The 26,413-nt window shown below is 38.2% G+C and overlaps 2 protein-coding genes across 2 annotated transcripts in view; one reads left to right on the top strand and one right to left on the bottom strand.

The window, feature by feature from the left end:
* The window catches only part of LOC124416725 (flotillin-2), a 403,676-nt gene that overhangs the window by 351,681 nt on the left and 25,582 nt on the right, over window positions 1–26,413 (bottom strand). The window lies entirely within an intron of this gene.
* Window positions 18,675–24,722, top strand: LOC124416728 (glucose dehydrogenase [FAD, quinone]-like). The gene is made up of 7 exons (XM_046897992.1): window positions 18,675–18,719; window positions 19,158–19,291; window positions 20,056–20,284; window positions 20,811–21,174; window positions 21,973–22,379; window positions 23,766–24,274; window positions 24,345–24,722. Exons 2-7 carry the CDS (start codon window positions 19,160–19,162, stop codon window positions 24,543–24,545), a joined length of 1,842 nt encoding a protein of 613 aa, XP_046753948.1. The 5' UTR covers window positions 18,675–18,719; window positions 19,158–19,159; the 3' UTR covers window positions 24,546–24,722.

Below are 26,413 nucleotides of genomic sequence, written 5' to 3'. Positions count from 1 at the left end.
AAGCAGAAAATTCGGCGTTGTGGCATTTGAATAGCCTAAGATGAGCCTGAATTTGTGGTATAGTTAGTTTTTTGATTTTCCGTTATGGCGGTGCCAGCTTAACGGAGGTGCTGGCTTAAACCCAAGCTGACACCGCCACAAGTTTTTTTTAAAAAACGCGGAGCGACAAATTCGAGTTTTGGATATTCTTGGAGCATCTAATTAGCATTTAATTCCAGCGCAATCACTTTTTTGCTATCACTCTCCCTTGGTAGTTTTTTCGCTTTGGCGCTGCTGGCTTGAACTCAAGCTGGCACCGCCACAAGTTTTTTTAAAAAAACGCGGAGCGACAAATTCGAGTTTTGGATATTCTTCGAGCATCTAATTAGCATTTAATTCCTGTGTAATCATTTTTTCGAAATCACTCTTCCTTAGTACTTTTTTCGTTGTGGCGCTGCTAGCTTGAGTCCAACCTGGCACCGCCACCGGTTTTCTGTTTTAAACGCGGCCTAAAAAATTTGAGCTTTGAATATTCTTGGAGCATCTAATTAGCATTTAATTCCTGCGTAATCACTTTTTTGCTATCACTCTCCCTTGGTAGTTTTTTCGCTGTGGCGCTGCTGGCTTGAGTCCAGCCTGGCACCGCGACAAGTTTTTTTTCAAAAAACGCGGAGCGACAAATTTGAGTTTTGGATATTCTTGGAGCATCTAATTAGCATTTAATTCCTGCGCAATCACTTTTTTGATATCACTCTCCCTTGGTAGTTTTTTCGCTGTGGCGCTGCTGGCTTGAACTCAAGCTGGCACCGCCACAAGTTTTTTTTAAAAAACGCGGAGCGACAAATTCGAGTTTTGGATATTCTTCGAGCATCTAATTAGCATTTAATTCCTGTGTAATCATTTTTTCGAAATCACTCTTCCTTAGTAGTTTTTTCGTTGTGGCGCTGCTAGCTTGAGTCCAACCTGGCACCGCCACCGGTTTTCTGTTTTAAACGCGGCCTAAAAAATTTGAGCTTTGGATATTCTTGGAGCATCTAATTAGCATTTAATTCCTGTGTAATCATTATTTCGAAATCACTCTTCCTTAGTAGTTTTCTCGTTGTGGCGCTGCTAGCTTGAGTCCAACCTGGCACCGCCACAGGTTTTTTTGAAAAATCGCGGAGCGACAAATTCGACTTTACAGCATTTAATTAGCATCTAATTAGCACTTAATTATTTTATATAGTAAACTTCGTTTTTCTTTTGTGGCGGTGCCAGCTTGATAGAGGTCAAAGTAATCGATGTTATTGTCACGTTTCTTGTACGCAACCCAGTGTGTTTCTGGGACCCTCTTTGTCGTCAAGATTGACTATGGCTGACTCGTTTTTTCGTGGGCCACTTTTGGGCAGTTCGTTTCGCATAAAAACACCGCGGAAATAGGGAATCTTGAAGATTTTTGCATATTTCAACAAATCCCAATCTAGCTTTTTGGAAGATGGAGACCGAGACCTGTTTTATACGGTTTCAAATGAAGCCCTTCACCCAACGCGATAGCTTCCATAGTTTTATTGTGCTGTTTGCTCTCCTCCAGTTATCGTTTAGCAGCGCTCGCATCGTTCACAGCTTTTGCTATACCTGCCGCACCGCCAGCTATCGCGCCTGTGGCACTAAGTCCAGCGAAAATGGGAATTAGAAATGGTAGAAACCACCGACTTTTGAAGGTACAGGTAGAACGTGCGGAGTTCGCACTTTACACTTATCACCCGTTTTTTTAACAGCGCTTTCAGCTCCCTTGAACGCAGACTCGATAGCTAATTTTGCATCGTTGCTCGGAATCATGGATCGTTCTGCAGCATTTATAATTTTTCTTAAGGTCACGTTTATCGGTTTTCGAATTCCCATCCCAAGTTTCGATTTAACTTTCATTGTGTTAGCTATTACCAAGCCGCTGCGTTTTCACTCAATTTGGCGTCTGGTGCAAAAACCCGTTTCCAAGCTTTTTCAGCCAACACCCTATCAGTCGCGTTCCTAACTTCAAGATTTTCACGATTCTGCGAGTAAGCAATGTCGTGGTGCTTGCAAGCTGCGTCGAGAGGATTGATTCCCGGATCACCCCGAGCGAGTCACTTTGTTAACTTTGTACCATGTCCACAGTAATGATAACCAGGTACGTGCAATTCGATTGGGAGGCTGTTGATGATTTTATTCACCAGACCCTTACCAGAATGTCGTCGCTTCTTGCTTCGTTTACCTCTGTACACGATCATGTTCGGGCTCTGACTGACGGGAAAGGTTTAAATCCGAGGTATTTATAGCAAATCCGATCAGCCATGTCCGAGATGCGGTTTGAGACACAACCTACTAAGCTTTCCGTGATGAATTTCGACAAACTTTCAAAGCAAAATGAGAAAAGACAAAAGCGGCATTGCGAATTACTTCCGAATAGTGTGGGTGCAATATTCTGCGGACAGTCGAATTTTGGTAAAACTAATGCGTTGCTCACTTACAACCCATCCCAATGGACTTAGATTTGAAAATATCTATATCTACTCAAAATCTCTCAACCAGACATCTGTCTTGTGAAGAAGGTGTTCAAGAAGCGTGGAAAAAAATTATATGTCAAGTGGCTAGGTTTTGGCAATACACACAACAGTTGGATAAATGAATCTGATATGTGATATTTAATAAACGAAATTACTTTTCAAGTATGTGTCTTCATTTTATACCCTACATATAGTCATACAATTCCATTTCACACCGTAACTACTATAGGCTTAGTTTATCTGCAGGTCTTGTAGCCCCACGGAAGCGTGTCGGTCGTGTTTGGAAATACTGTCCGCTTATCGTCGTTCCAGCTCAGTGCTACCTCCTTCTGTTCTATGGTATAGACCAAAGAGGATTAGGTAGAGTGGAAGGTTCGCGTAGCCGCCGCCGTGAGCGTCATCTACGAGTCGGGGGACACAACAGGACACAACACCCGTAGTTGTTGGGTGAAGCGCGTCCATTCGACTAACGTGTAGTGTGAACTTTGGCGATTACAGTGTGCTGCATAAAAACCGGTAAAAACGTGTTAACTCTACCAAAAATTTTACACGAATGTGGGATACAGGGCTGCAAGAAAAGCTCCCGTATGTACCCACGTCACACATATTTTCGTATTCCGCGAGATCCGAAAATGTAAGTATTCAACGACGAATAACATAACCTAGTCCAGTTCACTTGATCGCGCTTTGTTTGCGATACAGCAGTATGTACTGTCTCCGTAATCTCTTTTGTGTTCATTACAGACGTGCAAAATGGCTATCATTTGCTGGTGTTGAAAAAGTTGGATCAGAGTTTCGTATTTGCATAGATCACTTTGATCCTAAGTGTATATGCAAACGGAATCCACGCTGTTTACTGACTCGAAGCAGCGTTCCCACTAGTAAGCCCACCTTGATAACAATGGGCTCATTCACGCTGCAGAAAATGTATTTAAAACCATACTTGCTTGGGAACACTATTACAAGGCAATTATACGAAGCATAATACACACAAGTAACATCACCATGGTGGTGGAAAGAATACTCATAGAGAAGTGCACTCCTTTACATTTATGCAGCGCAGAAAGCAGTAGGGCTCTTATGCTACTCCTCATACAAGTCAGAGTCATTGGGAAGCTAGGTTCTTGCGGCGAGAATTGAAAGAAGAAAGTAAAATACAAACCGCAGCTCAGGCTCAGCAAAGAGATAGAGAAGTTAGAAAATTTGGGACGAAAAAAAATAGGAATCAATAGAGGTTAATAAAAAGAAAAGATTAATACTGTAAATATTGTAAATACCAAAACTGTAAATAGTATAAATAGTGTAGATATTGAAACGGACTCACGTTTCGAAATAAAATGTGATTATTAATACACGTATTACTATGATTTTACATTTGTGTTTGTGTTTTTTCACCCGTATAAATATCCAAGATTGCAATATTCGAATTTAAATCTACCGCTACTGCTAAATTGGAGAGCAGGGGGTCACTAACTCGTTACCTAACTCACCAGAGGCGCTGCGAAACTGGCTACGAAATTTTACACGGGCGCCTTATGGGACCTTCCACTCTACCTAATCCTCTTTGGTACAGACCTGATGCTTTTGGTTCACTATAAGACTCTGATGTTTGAATTTTTGTGGTGTAAAGCACACTTCAAGTAAGCATCAAAAGTTATCGTTTTTAACAGCGATCCTTTGACACCCTTGGCTCGTTTGTTATCCTCATCCTCCCCCGTCACTCTGAATGAATACATCTTCGCTCTCAAGCCAATAAATTGTGCCATTATTTTCCCATTACACTTATCTTTCATCAAACCCAGACCTTGTTTTGTTAATCAACGGCATTCCGTAGACATTATCAGGCGGATAATCGGAGGTATCAAATTTATCCAAGTCCTGTTTGATACATTCTTAAATGTTAGTGACGGTGAAGTGATATATATACCAAACTATCCGTGTCAGTGTACATTAATTTTGCCTGATGTCCAAATTCCGTTTTAATATACTTGTAGTAAAGATCGTAGATAAAGGTCTTTGAAAGATCTAAAATGGAGAAGCCTGCATATAATGGTTTATTGAGTTTGACTGTCGTTCTAAGCAATTCAGCTATTATCATATCTTCATCAAAGATTGTACAGCTGTGGAAAGTTGGTTTGGCTATAATAGCTCCAGCACCGTATCTTCCATCCCATTTCGTTATCAGCCTAACATCTCGATACTTCCTAACATTTTCCATTGTTTTACTGAAGACGGCGTTGTTCGTCAGTTTATAAAAGTTTTTTTCGAATTCGTTGTTCGATTTTTTGCGTCAATCGGTATGTAAATCTATGGATTTCTTGAGTCACAGGGTTTTCCGAAATTTCATAGAAACTCTGTGAATTTTATCCAACTTTAGACCTAACTGTAAGCATTTATTTTTCTCGAATACCTTTTTCTATAAACAAAAGCATATCAACATTGGTGAGAAGCTCGAGTTCGATACCTTTGCATTTCAACATTGCGTCAAACGAAAGATGTCCTCAAATTTCGATTTAACTTGAAGGATTCCGCTCACGCGGTAGTCAAAGTAAGCTTAAGATCCACAAGCTTCTTTAAAGGGAAAGACGTCTCCATCCGTGCGATCGCGTTAAGGGGGCATTCTGGTCTAGAAATTTAAAAAAATCGATTTTTTTTCTTGCATATTTTCAAAGTTTAGACCTTCAAAAATATGTCCTTAAACGGATTTTTCAAAATTCGAATTATTTTCGGAGATACAACGGATTTACAAACGTAACGAAGTTATAATTGATCGCTCTGAACTGCGAGCTTCTGCTGCTTCAAAAGAAGGCAGAACAGCTCTGTTAGCAGAAAGAACTTCGCGAGACATTGCTTATGAAAAAGAAGAAGGCCCAATGTATGGATCTGGGATCGGCGATTAATCCAAAGTGAGTATTAAATATTATTATCTGAGTTATTCTACTGGAATTGTTTCTCAAACTTCAAACGCGTTTTTCTCGAAACTACTTTTTTCGAGGTGGTTGTCATGATATCTCAAGTTCTACCTTACCGATTCCTTTGAAATTTGATGAAAATCTTTTTTATACATCTCTCTATCGCTTCTGCCTTGGATTTTCTGAAATTTTAATTTCAAGTATTTTTGAAAAATTCGAAAAGGTCAAAAAAAAGGGGGTAAGAAAAATGTTTTTTTTTTATGTCGACGCCATTTTGTGAATTTTTTTTTTTTCTTTGGCAAAGGTCAATCCGATAGCAACATCTTTACTAATGAAGAATTTTTTAAATTTGTTTGTTTTAGATCACTACAAGGGTTGGAATCATGTCAACCAGGGAGCACCGTTTTTTTTGTAGGCCCCACTTCACCGGCCTGTAATTCGACGATTTTTTTAAATTTTTTTCAATTTTTCTTAATATTCTTCAAACATCAATGATAATCATATAAAAATGGACACTGACAATGTTTTTCATTTTTTTTTTTTATCCTAGTTTGAAAAATGCCTAAAATTTAGGCTTCTCGACCAGAATACCCCCTTAAGTTGTGCCAAATCCATAATTTTGATGCCTAATATGCAGTTAATCCAATTCTCCAGGAAAAACGGCTTTAGACTGACGATGAAATTCCAGGTTCTGGCTTTTAAAACGTCCTCACCACGTGCATTTGGTGGGGGGGGAAAAGAACGTCACGTGGTTGATATCACATCGGACTTTGGACTTTTTATAACAATGTCACGTGGTGGATAACGCACCGGACTTTGGACTCACATAAAGAAAGTCACGTGGTTTGATATCATGGGAACAGCATGTCACGAGGTTCACCCCATCATCCGCTTTGACGGAAAAACAATTCTTGGAACTATTAATTTTGCAATGTCACGTGGTTGATAACGAACCGGACTTTGGACTCAAGTAACGAATGTCGTGCGATGGATGTTTGACTTTCGGCCGATACAGCAGGGGTTGACACACAGACAGAATAACACTAACAAAACTCACACGTACACGCACTAACACTAATCGGGCCAGTACCGGCCTTGTATTCCTACTAAAGCTAATACATTTTAATTAATTAGCATATTGAAATGATGGCATCCGTGAATCGCAAATTGATGAATAACCATTAGCATATTTTGGCAGTCGAGATTTCGAATCCATTGAAAAACAACAGGACCAAATATCCCATGTCACGAGGAACAGGTTCATTAAATTATTCAACCTACGCGGTGTTGCGTTTTTGTTCGCGTGTCCTGAGATAAAGAAAAGGAGGGAATTATTTCGAAAGTGAATGCAAATATGAAAAACATAAAGATAGTGTGAAAGTGGAATAAAAATACCGTGTGACGTTCTGAACGTAGTCAGATTATGAGAAAAGTATGTATTTCAGTTGAATGAAAAGGTATGTAGAAAACAGTTGAAATGATAGCTAGGCAATAACCGGAAAATGGATTCAGTCAATTGAAAAAATTGACAAGTGTATAAAAAACACTAACCTCAAGAGGCACAGGGAACTAAAAAAATATTGAAAAATCCTAGCTGAGCTATTAGGTTTTTTTTGTTCGTTACCACTGGTCAATAATATAAAGCTAAAGCTAATGGCTAAAGTTAGCAGCAAAACATGTTGACCTTTTTGGAAATGAACACGCACTTGAGTTTTATGCTTATAATTGTACAAAAGTATAGGGTGTCCAAGGGGTTTCACAAAATTTTGATTTTCGGACTTCGGAGTTATTCGAATGAACATTTGAGCCTTTGGCTGCTAATCCTGACTGCTAGTTCCAGCCTCGTGTCGATAACTCTGAACCGATGGAACGAGCCAAGAGGCAATTCAATCAGCCGAACGAAAGGTTACACACCGAAGACGGAAGAGCATCAAATTAAGTATCATGTAAAACGGAGCTACTGGAGGTGGCGAAGGAGCTGATAGAGGTGGGAGCCAAAAAAACGTGACATCCCCAACATATAAATGGGATTCAGATTTCTTCGGATTTGCATTGCCCTGAGAACTCGGCTTTGAAACATATCATAGAAATATGAGGGCAGCTGAGGTGAAGTGCAGGTTTTTCGCCGTGTTACTCGTCGTGACACTGTACCTACAGCATCGAAGTGCAGAAGGACAGTAAATCCTCGACGGATTTACACTGGAATCAACGGGAACGAAAACTACTGATCACTGCTGTCGACGCTCTCATCGCTGACGGTTGGGATAGTGAACTTTGTGCGGGAGGGCGAAATTTAGCAGCAAGCCGAGCCACCGGACATGACGCCAGGACCGGAAGTGCCGGCGCGGTTGTTGCGAGTCGGCTGACGGAGGTTCCGAAGCTTAAGGTGCTGCTCCTCGAGGCCGGGAGGAGCGAGAATCTGATAATGGACATTCCCCTGCTGGTCAACTACTTGCAGTTCAGCAACGACGTGAACTGGAAGTACCGAACCGAGCCCTCGAACAGCTACTGTTTGGGGATGACGGACCGGAGGTGCAACTGGCCGAGGGGCAAGGTGATGGGTGGCAGCAGCGTCCTTAACTACATGATCGCGACCCGAGGCGACAAGCGGGACTACGACAAGTGGGCGGAGTTGGGGAACGTCGGATGGTCTTACGCCGAGGTGCTTCGCTACTTCAAGAAGATGGAGAACATCGGGATCCCGGGGCTGAGGGTCGACAAGGCGATGCACAACACCGAAGGACCGATGGCGATAAACTATCCGACCTTCCACACGCCCCTCGCGACGGCCTTCCTCCAAGCTGGGAAAGAGCTCGGCTTCGACATCCAGGACTACAACGGAAGGACCGAGACCGGATTCTCTTACATCCAGACGACGACCGCCAACGGAACGCGGGTCAGCACGAGCAGAGCCTATCTTCACCCCATCAAGACTCGGAGGAACTTGTTCGTCAGTAAAAACAGCCTGGTGAGCAAAGTGCTCATCGACCCAAAGGACAACCGGGCCGTCGGTGTCGAGTTCTACAAGAACAACCGGAAGTTCGCCGTCAGGGCGCGAAAAGAAGTCGTTCTCAGCGCCGGGACGATCGGCTCCGCTCAGATTCTCATGCTCAGTGGGATCGGACCGGCCAAGCATCTGGCCGAGATCGGGATTCCGCTCGTCAAGGACGCGCCGGTCGGCAAGAACTTGATGGACCACATCGCTTACGGCGGTTTCGTCGCCCTCGTCGATCAGCCGGCCTCATTAATCGGTGAAATCTTACTAAACCCCGCGAAACCCTACATCGCCGACTACTTGGCCAATCGTCAAGGTCCTCTGACGGTCCCAGGAGGCTGCGAAGCCCTGGCCTTTATCAACACCGACACACCCGACGACCACAGCAGCTGGCCAAACGTCGAGTTACTCTTCCAGGGTGCCTCGCTCGGCTCCGACCAAGGAGCTCGTCGAGGATTCGGAGTATCTGACCAATTTTGGTCCCAGACTTACCGAAAGATCGAAGGCTGACACTCCTGGAACATTCTTCCGATGCTGATGCGACCGCTGAGTCGCGGTGAGATCCTCCTGAGGAACAGAAACATCAGATCCCCGCCAAGGATAATCCCGAACTACATGAGCCACCCGGAAGACGTTCGCGTCATGGTCGCCGGTATCCGCGCCGCCCAAAACGTGAGTCGCACGAGGGCCATGCGGCAGTTCGGCTCGAGGCAGTTCGAAGTCCGGTTTCCCGGATGTCAAAGATTTACCTACGACTCGGACGCATATTGGGAATGCGCCGCCTGAACTCTCACCTTCACCATTTACCATCATTGTGGCACCGCCAAGATGGGCCCCCAGGACGATCCAACCGCCGTCGTTAATCCCAGACTTCAGGTGAGCGCATTTTCGTTTTATTCTGAGAATATTCATCTTTTTGCTTTCGAAATTTTCTTTGGTTCACTCGTATAACCTCGCCATTCTTACGATGCGTGCGTGCGTGGGTGTGTATGTGTGTTGGTATATACTGATTTTGACTACAGAGCGATTTTCATCACGAGAGTATTACCACTGTTAAACGGGATTGAGTAATGTCATTCCAGTATTTGAGACATCGTAACGGTCGATGCGTTCACAGTACTATAGAAACAAACTTCAATAGATATAAGATTAGCAAAATGCATCATTTTTCATTTATAGAACCCCCGTTTGATCGATATCGTTAACCTTTCATCAGTTGAAGTGTACGTTAGGTTACACAATCACATGATTCCAAAAAATTTTGCATGATAACAAAGATATCAGAGAATCTAGATAATTTCATTAATCTGTGCAAAACTTAACAAGATTCCAGGGGATGTCAAAGGTACTTGTGTTATTTCAAATATTTCAGAGATTTCGAGTAATTTTTCGATTCTAGAACTAAATCTCCTCAGATTGAATCTTTCGGCATTAAATTTTCCGGTTAATATCCACGCGAATTCATCACATCATCCCCGGCACCATAAAATTTCCCCGAACATTCATTATAATTTATTTATTCATTTTAAATTTCATATGTCTTTCCGTACACATTTACTTACATGAATTCATTTATTATTCATTGTCTTGGAGATTTTATCTAGAATGATTTCCTTCGGAGAAGTCGAGAAGAAATTTTGTCCAAGGAGACTTTGCGCAGCAAATTTAGCCCGGAGAAATTTTGTTGACGAGGATATAGATACCGATACCGATGAATTTGACATTTCCCGCACTTCGAAATATTCAGGTATCACGTGATTTGGTATTGGAATTAATAAATTCACAAAAAAAAAGTGGTAATGTGCTGAAATTATTTATAAAAATATATCTGTTCTTCTATCGCTCAAGTATTGAGAGAAAACAAAATAGAAAACAAACGACAATACTAAATAAGATTACCTATAAAGTGAAAGTTTTAAAAATGAGACTCCCAAATGAATTGAACAGAATTTTGATAGCGAAAGTTCTCTTGGAAATAAAATTTGAAACAGAAAATAAAAACCTGTAATTGAGATAAGAAAGGTTTTCCCAATAATTTATAACAACTCAAATGAAAATTTAAATTTAATGTTGGCTTTTTTCATTCAATTCCAGCAAATAATTGATGACCGATTACCGCGGAGAATATAGTAATAATAAATAAAAATGAATTTAATTGAGGAAACATTTCCAGGGGGGTCAGGTATAAAAAACCACTAATCACATTGCGGTGACCTGATGGTGACTGTTTATGATACGAATTACCACTATATTTACGTGCGACTGCTGTGGTTACGGAAAGTGAGGATTTTTGTGGAATGGTTTTCAAGAGAAAGAAGGATAATTTAGCCCAACAGGCGCCAGTAGTTATACTAGAATGGATGCGGAAACAGTTTAATAGATTTGCCAGGTTGATCTACTCACGTTGAAGGTTATTAACTAATTTGACTCAGAATGTAAATTACACACAATGATTAAGTGTATTCAAATTAAACTGAATTGAAATTATAATGTTTGAATGTTGTTATGGGAAAATAGTATTACTCAGTAATACTTGAAACACCGAATTTCTTCAAAGTTGTTCAATTCGTCAAGATTTTGTGAACTACTCTAGTTAGAAAACATTTACGAACTGTTCTGTTAAAAGATTTTTGTTGAACTGTATACTGAAACACTTTTTTATGATTCGTTCTTTAGCGTGCAGATTTTTAACGCGCTTTCTGATTGGTTCCTTTTATTTTTACGGCAGCCAGGCCAATGAGGAAGTTTCAAGTGTGTACAGATAATATTTCGGGCCTTCTGAAGGTGCTTACAAAGACGCATTGTACACCTCGAAAACGCGGAGCTGCAAAACTCATATACCACTCAAGCGATCAGAGTGAAACTTGGGCAGTTAATGCCTTATTTTGGCAAAAAGTGGAGCGTCTTTTTACTTTTTCAAAATTTGGAAAAAAAATTTACAGATTGGTTACCACCCACAGAAATTGGCCAAATTTTCACAGTTGCACTGAATGGATCGAACTATCCGGTATGATGCTACTCGGCGTTGATGAAACACACATTTTGAACCCAGTCCCATGAGATTTGATAGTGAAATGACGAAATGGCAGCTGATCTGGCTTTCGATTACGAAGAACACCGAAATCTCATTTTGGCGACATTTATTAACGACTTCTGATGCATACCGGTAATTTTTTACCGACATGACACGCATACGTTACCGGCATGCGCGTAATGTCGGTAACAAATGTCGCCAAAATGAGATTTCGGTGTACTTCGTAATCGAAAACCAGATCAGCTACCATTTCGTCATTTCACCATCAAATCTCATGGGACTGGGCTCAAAATGTGTGTTTCATCACGGCCGAGTGGCATCATACCGGATAGTTCGATCCATTCAGTGCAACTGTGAAAATTTGGTCAATTTCTGTGGGTAGTAGCGAATCTGTAAAATTTTTTCCAAATTTAGAAAAAGTAAAAAATCGCTCCACTTTTTGCCAAAATAACGCATTAATTGCCCAAGTGTCACTCTGATCGCTTGAGCGGTATAGGAGTTTTGCATCCCCGCGTTTTCGAGGTGTACAACGCGTCTTTATAAGCACCTTAAACAGAAATGTCCAGCCATTACTTCGAGCATCGTCCAAGATCATGAGATTTAAACAAACGAGTGCCGAAACGGAACGCGAAGTAAACTAGGTGAAAACTTTTGTTCGTACCCTCAAAGTGAACCAAGTAACTGGTAAATTCTACAACAATGCTTTGGGCTTGAAATGAAATTTCATTGAGATAGCGATGAAACATTTAAACTGCTTTTGTGATAATTAATTATTGTTGCCTGCATTTAATATCGGAAAAATAATTTATGAAAGGTGAAAAAAAATGGTGAAACTTATTGTGGATAATGTGTTCACTGATTCAGAATCTGAAAACGAAGCTGGATTCTACAAATTTGATTCACCTGTGAATGTTTTTGAAAAACGATAAGTTTCAGTTTAAGTATACTCTTTTGATTCTATTTTTTGTTTATCTATATGTGTCTTATTTATGTGATAACTGATTTTCTTTAATTATAGTAACTGGTTCTGTAATGTAATACTCAAAGTGATATTACACAAAGATTCTAGAGTTAGAGTTTGATTATAAATGTAAAATATTATAAAAAAATAAATAAATATTTTATTCTTCAATTACTTAATTTCTAAGCTTTAAAGCTTGTGAAAATAAAAAAAAGAGACTTTATTTTGCTACTAAAACGGTGTTTTTCATTTAAATACACAGTCCCTTGTAACATGTAACAGAATTACCCGATTTAGAGAGAAGTAATTTCATAAATTTTAAGTTCTTCTTCTATTGCATAGTTATAATTATCAAATGCATAGATTAACTATAATTCATATTCGCCCTTATAATTATGAGACTAATGTAAGTTTAATTATCGAAGTGCGATTAAAAAAAGGTTCGTCGATGTGTTTGACCTGGTGATATAGCCGATGCACATCTGTAACTGGTTTCTCATGGTGAAAATTTTTTTATTCTCTTTATACTAAAACCTGAAGTTTAAATGCATCCACCTCAGTTCTACCGCAAGTTTCATTCGCTGGACGTCACCGAATTACATTGTGAAGCCCGAACTCTGTTGAATCTCCTTCAGTAAGTTATAAACGAATAAGCAAATAAATAATACAGATGAAATTAAGTGATTAATAAAAAAAAATTTACAAAACTAGAAAGAGCAATTCAAAGAAAAGGAGCAGCAAAAATAACTAACATATTATAAAATTCTATTTCACTACTATTTTAATTTCCTTTTATCAACTCCTTGGGGAAACTGAAGTAGAAGTGAAATTCATGGAAGATAAAAGTTCGCTGAAGTTATACAAGAGCCGTAAAAATACGGATGTATAAGAGTTAATACTGAACGTAACTCGAAAACACGATAAATGAGAAAATGGGGAGAAAATCATCTGACGTAATAGTGGTGAAAATATTTTGCAAGAGCAGATGGTCAGATGAAAACCAGTTTCCGATCCGATACTGATCGACCGACCCAAGCAATATCTGCAAGTCTGGGTTCGTCGTTTTATGGTAACGAGGCCAATTATGAGTCTCGCAATCGCACAATGGTTAAAAGTGTGCAATTTGCAGTTTGCACGATGATAAAAACCGGCTGGTCGAGGTCGGAATGCAAGTGAAACGATCCAAGTATGGAGCGAAAATATTCTCACGTATGGAATTCCAGTCTCGAGTAATTTGATCGGCGGAAAAGTAATAATAAATCATTATAAAAGTGGTTGAAAAGACTTTTTTAGTTTTTCAAATATTTCGGAGAATTTATCGTAATTGTGTTACGTGATTATTGTGGTAAAATTGGTTATGTAAAATAATTCAGGAACAGCTGCATAGCAAAAGTAAAAGCAGGATTAATGATAAATGGAAGAAAATGTATCAAATCGATTGAATTTTACCCATAAAAAAAGGAAAAACCATTTGTGGACATTTCTGCGACAAAAATGAGTTTAAGTTTCATGCAAAGTACAAATTCGGATCAGAGTTTATGTATCACACATCGGGAATTCTACAAGTCCGAATAGAAAACAGCGGCTGTTGATCATTTTATAAAGTTTACTGCACGAAAGTGATTTTCTTACTCCATCAAATTATTGGTGATTTAAGTAATAAACCAATTCGAGACTACGGCGTGGATAAATGGGGATAAAAAAGAAAGACTTAAACGAATGTGTCAATGCAGCAGAAAAATCATGTCCTTATCGATAAAATGATTTTGTTTTAATCATTGTCTTGCAAGTTTCTAGTAAATCGTAAAGTAATAATTGTATATAAAAAAAGTGTGAATATTTGACTGATGTTGTGTGATTCGGTTTTTGACCAAAAGAAATAAAGAATAAAACCGCTGCAACGTATTTCGACATTTTAAATACACGACACAATCCGGTTGAAATAAAAGTTTCTGCAGTGCTATGAAAAAAAGTGTTGTAAGCACATTCTTCCTGTTTGAATCCATTCGATATTTTTCCGCGCAATTTCAAACAATGCGGAAACAGGCTCGTTTTGATATGTGGCATTAATTCGATGTCGTTTTGTTGTTCCGCTACATGCATACCTGAAACACACGGAAAAAACGTTGATATTAGTATTCAGCGATGTGTGATGTAAGAATTGTGTTATCAATTTAGTACAAATTTAGATGCATAAATACATTATATATATCACTATATCGGCAGACCAATAAAAGCGCATTAACATACATGGCCGTGTGAACATTTGGATTCAATTTATTCGTTTACTTCATGCATTCATTAGTCATTTCGTTCATGGCTGAAATTATGTTTAAAAGTAATTGGAAATCGATATTCGTATCAATAACGGTCAAATTTTAACAAAATTCAATTTTTAATTACGAGAATGCAAGTAGTCGAAATATATATATATTTTTTTTTCATTAAGCACTTTTTTAGGAGTGAAATCGATTTTTCCAATTTTTTTCCGACTAGATTTAACTAAACAGCACCTAAGCGGGCAAAATTTGAGGCAATAACTTTGCAGGTAATTTTGGGATTTCGGGCTCTGAATAAAAACAGCAACCGCGATTCGCTCTATAGATAAAATATCGATCGAGAGTCGGTTGGTAAATAAAAACCTCGACTAGGATTCAGCCGGTACATAAAAACTTTGATCGGAATTCGATCGATAACACGTGGCTCTCGATACTTTACCGACACATCGGAAGTGAGAAGTCGATTAAACATTTCTGTCTGTATTTATCAGTTTCCGTTCTTCGTACTTTCTTTTCTAAATCTAGACTGAGTCGCTCACAAAATCATGAAGAACAGGTTTTTACTAAAATCCTATTTTTTCCGCTCATCACGACTGCAGCGGTGGATCAACTGTCAACTGTTTCCAGCAATTACCGATCGATCTGCATAGATGCGGGAAAATAATAAATCAATTGATAAATATTATATTAGATTGAGTAGATTTAGTTTTTCATATTCAAAAGGCCGCGTTTTTACTGTATGAAATTGCATTAATTTCTTGATAAAATAGTTTTTATATGATATGTAATATGGTGCTTATGACAAAGACGTTCTCAGCTCAGTTTATCGGTAGGCTGGTAAAAAAGATTTCTACTTATCATGAAATTCGTTTTCATTCACAGGACTGAATTCGCTTACTAGAAAAATATGCTGAGTGCTATTTCATACGAAATTATAAAAAATATATTTATTTTTGGCTGAATTAATGAGGCTAATTTCAAGTGATACGATAGTAAATTAAATTGATTCCTAGTTGTAAAAAATTATTATAAAACTATAACATATGATACTACTTTTGTTTGATAATTTTCAACAAAGTACAAAGAAATTCGATTGCAGTCTGTTAAAATTAAAAATATATCGTAGCAAAAGGAATTAATATGCGTCTCTATTAACTTCATAGATTTATAATTTCCCAAACCTGAGTTCTCAAATCATTCCGAAAAATTTTAGTTTCACTTGATAGTATATAAATAAATATAGTCACACATACTGTGTTTAAAAAGTTTGTGTCAACAGTTTTTGTAAATTTCGGAATTTTTTTTTTTTATCTACTCAAGTTCTGCGTGCACAAATTTTGTACAAAATACTTGACAGTATCAAATTTCAGTAAAGCTCTAAAAATTGATTCGTTAATTTTGAAAATAGTAATCAAATTTTCAATTTCAGACGTTAATTAAATGGTAAATTTACTGACTATCTAACAGTTTACTATAAATTTAGAACGCAAACGATCTTGTAAATTTATTTAAAATTGTATTGTGAGTACAAATTTTGAACCCTGCAAGTTTATTGAAATTAGTATAAAAGTCCATTGAATTTGCAAAATCAGTTTTCAAAATTACTGAAACGATGTGAAATGAATTTTACTATACCATATACGTAAAAAACTTCCTACAATTTTTCGTAAATACACAAAATTTTTAACAGTGTGTACATCAAGGTCTGAAATTCCTCCGTTTTACTTTAGAAAAACGCGTTTCAACTGAAATATCAATAACGCAAGAAAAAAAAAAAAAAAAAAAAAAGAATAGAAGGTATAAGCGATTTGAAATGTTACTATTTTTGACAAAATTTAAAAAAAAACTGTGAGAAATCGAATTTTGGAAAATGACAAGAAATAGTAAACATTTTTCAAATTGATCTGGAATTTCCTATACGTATATATATGCAGTACGGTGGAAACTGTACGGAATTTCGCAGTTATTCCTAACGGCTCAATTCTTACGTTTAGTCTCGTGTAACGGATCATATAATAAAACTATCCAGAAGAAATGAAAAGAAGAGAAAAAAAAAACTTGGGAAACAAAAAAACTGCCTCTGCCGATTTCGGATAGCTAATTAAATTCCTACAAGACCGGTTCGTTCCCCCGATTATTATATGCTGATGTCACATATGGCACATATTATGTATACATTAGAGTTACGGAAACTCGTTCGACGTCCGCCATCGAAAATATCCAAAATGCTCGATTTCGTTCAAGGATTAGAAAAAAATAAAATAAATAAAAACAAAAACAGCGTAAGGATAAACGGACAAAATTTATTACATTGACCACTTTCCAAAGTACGATATTATCGAGAAAAGTTGCAGAAGTCGCAATAAAAAAAAGTCAAAAATGTATTATAAAGGTGAAGTGTGGAGAAGAAAAAAAAAAAAAAAAAATTAAACAAAAACAGAATATAAAAATACAATATTGTCAAAAGAATTCTGCTAACTATATTCTCATGCATTCCGACGATTCTATATTGTTGCTAACTGTTTATATTTTGATTGATCTTCCTAGATTTTGAATTTCCTATATTTCTGATTTTTTTACATTTTGATCCCCACCCAAAGTTTTTATATACATATTTGGCAACACAGTAAAGCCTTTGATATAAAAATTGTGATACCCATGAAGCATTTCTGCAAGTTGCGAATGAAAAAAAGAAAATTCCCGTTATAGGTCTGACCTGAAATTGTTCGCACATGAAAATAAAAAACGACAATCGTTATGGACAAACTACAGGTTTTTGGAATACCAGTTTTTCGCCACTCACTGGTGGTAAAAAAAAAAAAAAAAAAAAGAAAACAAGTAAAAAAATAAACACTAGCAGTTGGCCGCTGCGTACTTTCTGACACAATTCATTGTTAATTCCAAAATTTAGCACGCCAGTGCTAATTTTTTAAAATTTGGTAATTTGCGTTGTAAGATAATTGATTTCTTGAATCCAATCAAGTGAATTGAGGCTCCAGTTTCGGAAATGAGAAATAGTAACGTATCAATAATCGGTTAGTCATTAACCCAAAAGAATATCATCAACGTGAAATACTTCGATCACATTGCATTATGCTGACGTGAAAATCGAGGGTCAAAACCGTCTTAATCGTATCGAAATAGAGTTTAAATTTCGGCCATAAGGCTTCTTCGACAAAAACTGTTTTATTTGTTATAAACATATTATTTCTCCGAATGAGTACATTTTTTTTTTTTGTAATCTGATCTAAGTCATTTGCTAATTTATTGGGAAGTTGTCGATTTTTGCTGTACCTACACTGCAGATTCCACGCGTTTCGTAATAACGAGGAATGATAAGTGAAAATATAAAATTTGAAATTGGCATTGAACAATGTCCAATTTTTCACGCACAAGAAAGTCAAGTCAGAATCGAACAGCGATAGTCTTTGCTTTGAAGTTTCGGAGATGGAATAATACATGGGGCATTCCTTTTTGAATCAATATTTCCCGAGATTCGTTTCATACAAAGTCCTTATCGCAAAGATTTTTCTCAATAAAGCAAATATTTATAAAAGTTGTGTGACGTAAAACGATAATATGAAAATCCAAACGTGAGTTTGATTTTGGTGTGTTTTATTTTTAACCGTGTCAAATAGTTTTCAACTTTTCATCCCAAGAATTTCATCATAATTATAGTTACAAAATTCTTCTGTTTTGCGTATTATTAATATTAAATTTTGAGAAAACCCTGGAGGAATAAGAGCGAAAGAAAAATAATGCGTAACTAATTACGTTGAAAACAGAACAAGACGTTGTAAAAAACAGAAAACAGAAGTTCGTCGATCTGTATAAATTTTTACCGTAAACTTTAATCTCAAATCGCTCTGCAAATGTCAATTTAAAAATGGACCACCACTTATCAATGCCTGTAAAAAAGTCGAAAATATATTTCCCCCTCCATTGGTGTCCGATATATATTGCGGGCTAACTCTGCGGTCCGAGTCTGTCGGTTTTGATGTGTGAATAGACTACAAACGTTTCTTCCGATTCTCTGAGTACGTACCAGATACTTTCTGTAAAACTGCTCTGTTAAAGTCGCACAATAATACTAATCATAATGACGATAATAATAATATTGCAAAACAAGTTTTCAAAGATTTTTATGATCCAACATACAGTATTTCTAATTAAGAAAAACAAGACTGGCTGACGTGTGTTGCTAAAATTAAATGCATAAGGTTAAGGGCATGTAGTACTCCTACCTTTACCGACCGAGCAAACTCACCCTTTTTCGTTCGTTTGTTTATTCAATATAGAGATATAAAGGATATGTTTTCTCGGTCGGTAAAGATGGGAGTACTACATGAGTTTAATGGGCGCGTATGAAATATTAGAAAATAGTATTTGTTGGTCATCATACGCGATGCGAATAACAATATATCCTGTAGTTTCGATTATTATTAAATTAACGATAGTCGCGGTACACTTTTCAGAAATGAAAATCATTGTGATCTTGGTGCTGATTTTCGCCACGGAATCTTTCGCCGTGCCCTTCACCTACCTTGAATCAGTGCTGCAACATGTTCGCGGTCCTAGAAATTACGTTATAAACCGTGAACCAGAAGTGGTGAGTTGGAAAAAATACTGCGGCTGCATGATTAACGTAGATAGTTGAAAAAAATGCAAATATCGAGGTAAATATGAGGTTGAAGTTAGTAACATTACTTTAACGATGTATGTTTCGGAAAATCGTTAATTCGCATGCTTAGAATTATCTGAAGTTCAGTCAATAAATCATAACAAAGAAAAAATGTTCATATTTCGAAAAGCCAACTTCTTGAAAGTCGTTTTGAAATTGTACAGCGATGTATTCCGTGCTGTTTCGTTGCGTTAACACGTTCCTAACTTCAGCCTTGTAGGCAAATCTGAAGGCGGAAGCCGTTATAGAAACATGGCGATGATATATTTAAATAAATAACAGGCAATATGCATGCGAAAGGTGAGTCGAAACTAGTTCCGATTCTCAAGGACACCTCAATTTTTATATTAGTTGTCAGTATTGGGCACTGGCGAATCAACTGAAATTCGTGATACATAACTTGAATTTGAATTTTAACTCGAATACAAATTTTGTTCTCTATTTCGTCTGAACTGCAAAATACGTATGTATGTGAGTTAATTTTTTTTTGTTTTTTTCTGCTTTTTTCATTGTCAAGTACAAACGTAATCTGTATTTTATACATCACGATTACAATTCCAAATGTAATTTACATTGCATTGTTGTTTCAATTACAAATCGTACTTGAAATTTGTAATTTACTAATCACAATTGTGCCTATCATGCACGGTGTTGTAAAGTTTGATCAAGTGATGAAAGTTTAAATCTGACAGGTTTTGTCCGAGTATGACTTTGTGATCGTTGGAGCAGGGCCAGCCGGGTGTGTTTTGGCCAACCGATTATCCGAAAACCCAGAATGGAAAATTCTCCTCGTGGAAGCTGGCCGTTGGGAGACGTTCTTATCCGATATACCGATATTCGTCAGTTACTTCCAGTTCACAGACTTCAACTGGCATTACCTGATGGAACGCCAAGAAGGAGTCTGCGAGGGGATGACGGATGGTAATAAGTGCTCACCGCAATTTGTATAACCGATATTTCAGTGCCCGAAGCAATAACTTCTCGATACCGATATTAATCGGACCCCAATAATGCTAACCTATCAAACGGTGAAGATAGAGTGGCTTTAATGGATTCACGACATTTCAAGTCAGGGTACACTTGTGGAGAAACTGGTTTTGGTTAGTTTTTATGAGTCGAACTTGGAAAATAGTATTGAAATGTTTTCTCTTGAATTTGTTATTTAAATAAATCGAACACTGCGGGATCGGTAAAATTTAAAATACCGGAAGTACTCTTCTCACCGTCTTTGGGACGAATATGATAAATTCCACTGTTAGAGAAGAGTGGAAAGTTGAAAAGTTGCCTGAACTCGTTTACAGTGATATCACTTAAAGTTCTTCAAATTCATCAAGTCAGGTGAAGACGCTTGAAGCCTTAAGATCAGTTGCACGTTCAATCATTAAATGATGAGCCTTCCAAGTAAAATTAATGATTTGAATTCTGAACGATGCTCAAAAACCACCAGGTAGATGCCACTGGCCACGTGGGAGAGGCGTCGGAGGCTCGAGTATAATAAACTACATGATCTACACGCGAGGCAATCGACAGGACTTTCTGGATCTCGAAGCCGCCGGAAACTACGGCTGGGGACCAAACGAGACGCTTTACTACTACATGAAGAGCGAAAAAGCGAAATTGTCCGCCCATCCGAATTCTCCGTACCATCGACGCGACGGTTATCTCAGTGTTGGGGATGTGCCCTTCAGGTCCGAAATGGCGTCTACTTTCCTCGACGCCACCGCAGAACTGGGGAACAAAATCCTCGACTACAACGGCGAAGATCAGCTCGGTTTCTCGTACATTCAGTCCACCATTGAGAACGGCAGAAGGTCAGTTTTTTTTCCTAGTCTAGAGATAGTCGAAAAATCTTCTATACCAACAATCTCAGAAAACAAAAGGACCAAGTGCGCCTGCGCCAAATCAAGTGATTCCATTGATAGATCCAATAATTTACGCCAAGTTTTCTCGTTTGCTTCTCAAAATGGTCAAGTCACTTACAACTAGATGATAGCATTAAAAATTTGAAATACCCATCATGTGAGGGACACTGTCCAAATTTCTGCATTCGATTCAACATAACCTCAAAACGCTTGACCGTATTAATAATTCGTCTCGGGGCGTAACCAGATATAGATGAGAAGGAAATTCGTCGAGCAAACAAGCGCGAGTAACGAAAGGTTAACTGGAGCGTTTACCCGAGTGTTTACTTCAGACTGAAGTTATTTCGTGGAAATGTGATATGCGTGGCGCAGTTGAACACACGATATCCGCCTGCATCTATGCAATCCAGAGTACATATTACCGATCGACATTTGTTTCATAACCAACGGTTGGTTGCAGTGTCAAGAGTCGAGGGGGAAGTTCGTAAAATTAATGGATAACAAAGTTATATTTTGAGAAAAAGAAAAAAACAATATTATCTTGCAGCTTCAGGATGCGTCTGAAATTCAATGAATCCAAAAGATTTAGATTTAAGCAACTTGTCTTCTTTGAAATCATTTTAATGTTTCAAAACACAATTTTTCTGGTAAAATTTATTGTTACGTCAACGATACTAACTTCAAACTTGTGAGACAATCCAATATAGATTGATTTGAATTATTGAAGTAAATGAATGAACTTTGCAGATGTAGCGCAGCGAAAGCATTTCTGAGGCCGATTCTTGGGAGGAAGAATTTGCACATTTTGGCCAATACAAGAGTGACGAAAATCCTGATAAATCAGAGATCGAAGGTCGCCTACGGAGTTGAATTTATCAGGAAACGTCAGGTGACACGAGTATTCACGCGAAAAGAGGTGATCCTGTCGAGCGGAGCCTTTAATTCTCCTCAGCTGTTGATGCTTTCTGGTATTGGGCCAAAAGAACACCTGGAGGAACTCGGAATCCCGGTTGTCCAGAATCTCAGAGTAGGAAAAAATTTGCGAGATCACATTTCGTTTCTGAGCCTAACATTCCTGACTTCAAAAGGTACAAGCTTGAATGAAAAGATACTTCTCAACAATACAGGATACTTGGTTGATTGGCTTAAATACGGTAAGCAGAATGTGCATGTAACTCTTTTCACAAAAACCACTGCGCAGTATTCGGATCATTATTGAAATAGAAGAATTTGCATGTATGTACACCAAAAGTTGTTCAAATCAAGTAGAAAGTCAACTAAGAAGCATTCGAAAAAGCCTATTCCCAACACGTTACATTTCATTTCCACAAAAGAATTTAGTGCAACTTTAATCGTTTGTTAAAATATTTTATCGACGCGCCATCTGACGAGTGTTGCAGTTATTACATGTCTTCTGTAATTGTCAGAAGAGATGGATTACATCTCAGTAGAATTAGCTGTCGAGGATTAGACTCGTAGAACCGATTTCCCAAGCGATTATGAGAATTTTTTTACTCCTGGTGACTAGGCAAACTGAAATCACCAACGTAAAGCAAGTTGCTCGATTCGGGCGTGCATTTTCTGACGAATTCGTTGCTGATTGCCTAAATTTCAAAGCCTCAAAACCTTTAAGCGGGACGATTTAGTTCAATTGAAATATTACAAATCAAACTTAGAATTTCATGCAATGTGACATAATACGGTTTTGAAAAAAGTTTGAAGCATTTCTGGGTTATAATATTGTGAAGTTATGTAAGTCAATGTTAAATCGTGGATGTGTACAGGTTAATTCTGGCAAAAGTCATTAGTCAGCATTCTGATCGTAATTAACAACGAAATATGTATCGAAATTGTAAAACAATTCATATTATACAGCCATAGTGTAAGACGAAATTAGCGATATCTATTCTCTAAACACTGGATAATAATGATGAAAGCACTTTGCGATGGCAAAACAGACTTCAAAAGTTTAGCTTCGAAATTCATAGTGAATTCGGATTGATCGAAAATCATGCATGACTGATCTAGAGTAAATGAAACTTCAGGCTACGTATTCCACCGATATACATTCGTTCAATGTTAGAACTCAAAATAAGCAGACTTGAGCTTTCGATCAAGGTTAATCAATCGAAACTTCAAATGCTTCGCAAATGAAGAGAAACGAAAATTAAATAATGATGACGAAGGCCGAGCCTATGGTGTAAGGAGTCAGGTGTGCTCGACAGAGGACCAATTTTCGTACAAGCTCGCGCATCCGCCAGTTGACGTCACGGCCAATCACAGTGAGCCTACAGCGCATACGCATAGCTGTATACACAATATAACATAACCCCACCAAACGTCTTATCTCTCTTACACTTTGGGTCAGTACTCCTTGCACTATGGGTCAGAATACCTTCGGAATCTCAACAGTTTTGAATTGACCGCTTGTTGTGACGTCAACTGGCGGAACTTTTCTATTGGTTCATTCGAAAACCTGCGCTGTAACACACCTTACTCCTTACACTATGGCCGAGCTTAACAGAATATTTTCCAAACAGGTACAGGACCTCTGACAATAACTGGAGGCGTGGAAGCGATCGGGTACGTAAAAACGAAGTACAACAATTTCCCGGGTAACAAGCCAGACATCGAGCTTTTCTTCTTGATCGGTTCGCTAAGCTCCGACGGAGGATCGACCTACCGAAAGAGTTTCCACATAAGCGATGAGACGTACGAAGCAGTTTACCGAGAAATCGACTACGCGGACTGCTTCACGATAGTCCCGATGCTTCTACACCCAGAAAGCGAAGGCGAGCTGCGGTTGAAGAGTCGAGATCCTTTTGCTTGGCCGAAATTTTACGGAAACTACTTGACCAAGGATATTGATATCAAGAGAATGGTCGCTGGGATCAGGGAGGGAATCCGTATAGCCGAGACAAAGGCCTTCAAGATCCACCAGCCTCGTATTCACAACAAACCATTCCCGAAATGCGCTCAATTCAAGTTCAACAGCGACGCCTATTGGGAATGCGCCGTGCGCATGGTCACCGCCACTCTTCACCATCAGGTCGGTACCCATCATTATCCTCACGAATTCGCAGTCACGGAGCCAACTTGAACCTATCATTCTTTTCAAGGTCGGAACCTGCAAAATGGGACCACAAACCGACCCCGGAGCAGTCGTCGATCCAGAACTCAGAGTCCACGGTATCGACTTCCTCAGGGTCGCGGACACTTCGATCATACCAAAACCATGGAGCGCTCATACCAACGCGCCGAGCTTCATGATCGGCGAAAAGGCGGCTGACATGATCAAGAGGACTTGGATTGGTTTTTAGACCTCTGTTATACACAACCATTGAAATGATGAAATGATCAACTCTGCAAAGCTGCAAAGAAATGAAAGCCTTTTGATGAGAAGGCTTGATGATGATCAATCAGTGTTCTCGTAAAACTGTCGAACGAAATGGTTTTGAGACAAATTATTTAAAAGATAATTATGCATTGTTTCCTAATGCATCGTGGATCTAATAGTTCACGATAATCATCATTTAAAAATCCATTAAGCAACGTTTAGCGTAATTTTTTTGTGGCAGAGGATCAACGGATTCCTCCGATGGTGAGGCTCTTTTTTCGTTTCCTTTTTTTTCGTCTGAAAAACAAGAACACTATATCATCGATAACAATAACAATTATAGGGTACAGTTTCCTATATCTAACAATGCGGAGGGATTGTTACAAAATAGAGAAACTCTATCTATATAAAAGTGCATACAATTTCTTGGGATCAGTATTTGTTTCTCCAAACCAAAAAATTGAGAGAATTGAGATAATAACGAGACATCAAGAATGGTCAGTCTCAGATGTTCGTACTGTAATAGAAAAGAATGTTAAGTAAACTACGGTACGTTCCTTTGAAAATCATTTATTTCAACATTTGAAAATTTTTTAACAACTCAACGTAGGTAAATTATCTGAACAAAATGCAATATGTGCACAGATATTTGTAGGACCTCTAATTTTGAGGAAATTTTTCGGAGTAAAAATGGCACAGACATCGAATGAAAACTGAAGATTATGGCTTAACAGTTCACAACATTGTTGGAAAACACATAAAAAGAGCACATAATTCTGGTACGTGACGTTTACGTTCCAAGAATTTTTGGTGAGCTGTCACGAGTGGGTTGTGCCACAATGAATGACTTTTTGAGATTGGTTATCGCATTTTCGGAAAGCACACAAAAAGTACATAACAATGACGCGCACTTCACTTCGATCATGTAACGTGTTCCGTAATAGGGATGCTGGGTTCGGTATAACTCAGCACCTTTACTAGAAGTTGATGATTCCGGTTATACAATTGGGGCACAATATCCTCTGTTCGTTAAAAAAAAAGCTCAAAATTTTACTGTCAATAAACGTTGATGTTCGTGGGGTGGACATGTTGGCTTCAACAGTCTCCTAGGGTATTATACCTACAGGGTGAGTCGCTTCAAGTATCAATCAACGGAATGAAATTGTGGTAAACGGTACCAATTGTGCGATTGATAATCAAAGTTAATTTCCCTACTACACTTTGGTGTATCTGATCGAAAACTCTTGTGATTAGTTGAGGGATCCTCGAAACATTTGTTCCGAGATCTATTAATAATGAACACGTTAACTGGATTCGTCGTTGTTGATATTTTTTCCCTTTAACAAGAAATTTAGTATCCTTCTCACGTCACGATCACAGTCTGACGCAACTGCTTTCACCGTTGATTGGCTGAAAGATGTACCTTCGCGTCTACTAAGCTCCTTATGAATTCTCGATACTTGAAACGACTCACCCTGCATAATCTACAGTAAAAAAACCGAGATTTTTCAGAGGCTTTTCAAGAATCATGTAAAGGCTGAAAGGGAAACCAATGAGATCAGAAAATCCTACTGAGCGTTGTTAGGAAAAGAATTTCAGCTTGAAAAACAATCCCTCCATCAATTTTGCTCATCAACGGAAAAACACTATCTGGGGTAATCAATGACTTACAGTAACTTGAAACCTTTCAGTGAGTAATTGCAATTACGTGATAAAAGTTTTGTACGGATTGAATGGATTGATTTACTAAGTTGTTTGTCTGTTCACCTCGAATTTGAAATCCTGTGAAAAGGTTAAATAACGCATCGATCTGTTGGCTTGGTAAAGAGACGCGTTATAACTTGGCGATCA

The sequence above is a fragment of the Diprion similis genome, chromosome 3 (assembly GCF_021155765.1).
Source record: "Diprion similis isolate iyDipSimi1 chromosome 3, iyDipSimi1.1, whole genome shotgun sequence".
In the NCBI taxonomy this organism is placed as follows: domain Eukaryota; kingdom Metazoa; phylum Arthropoda; class Insecta; order Hymenoptera; family Diprionidae; genus Diprion; species Diprion similis.
The sequence above is the reverse complement of the archived record's forward strand: the minus strand, read 5'-3'. Positions and strand labels throughout refer to the sequence as shown.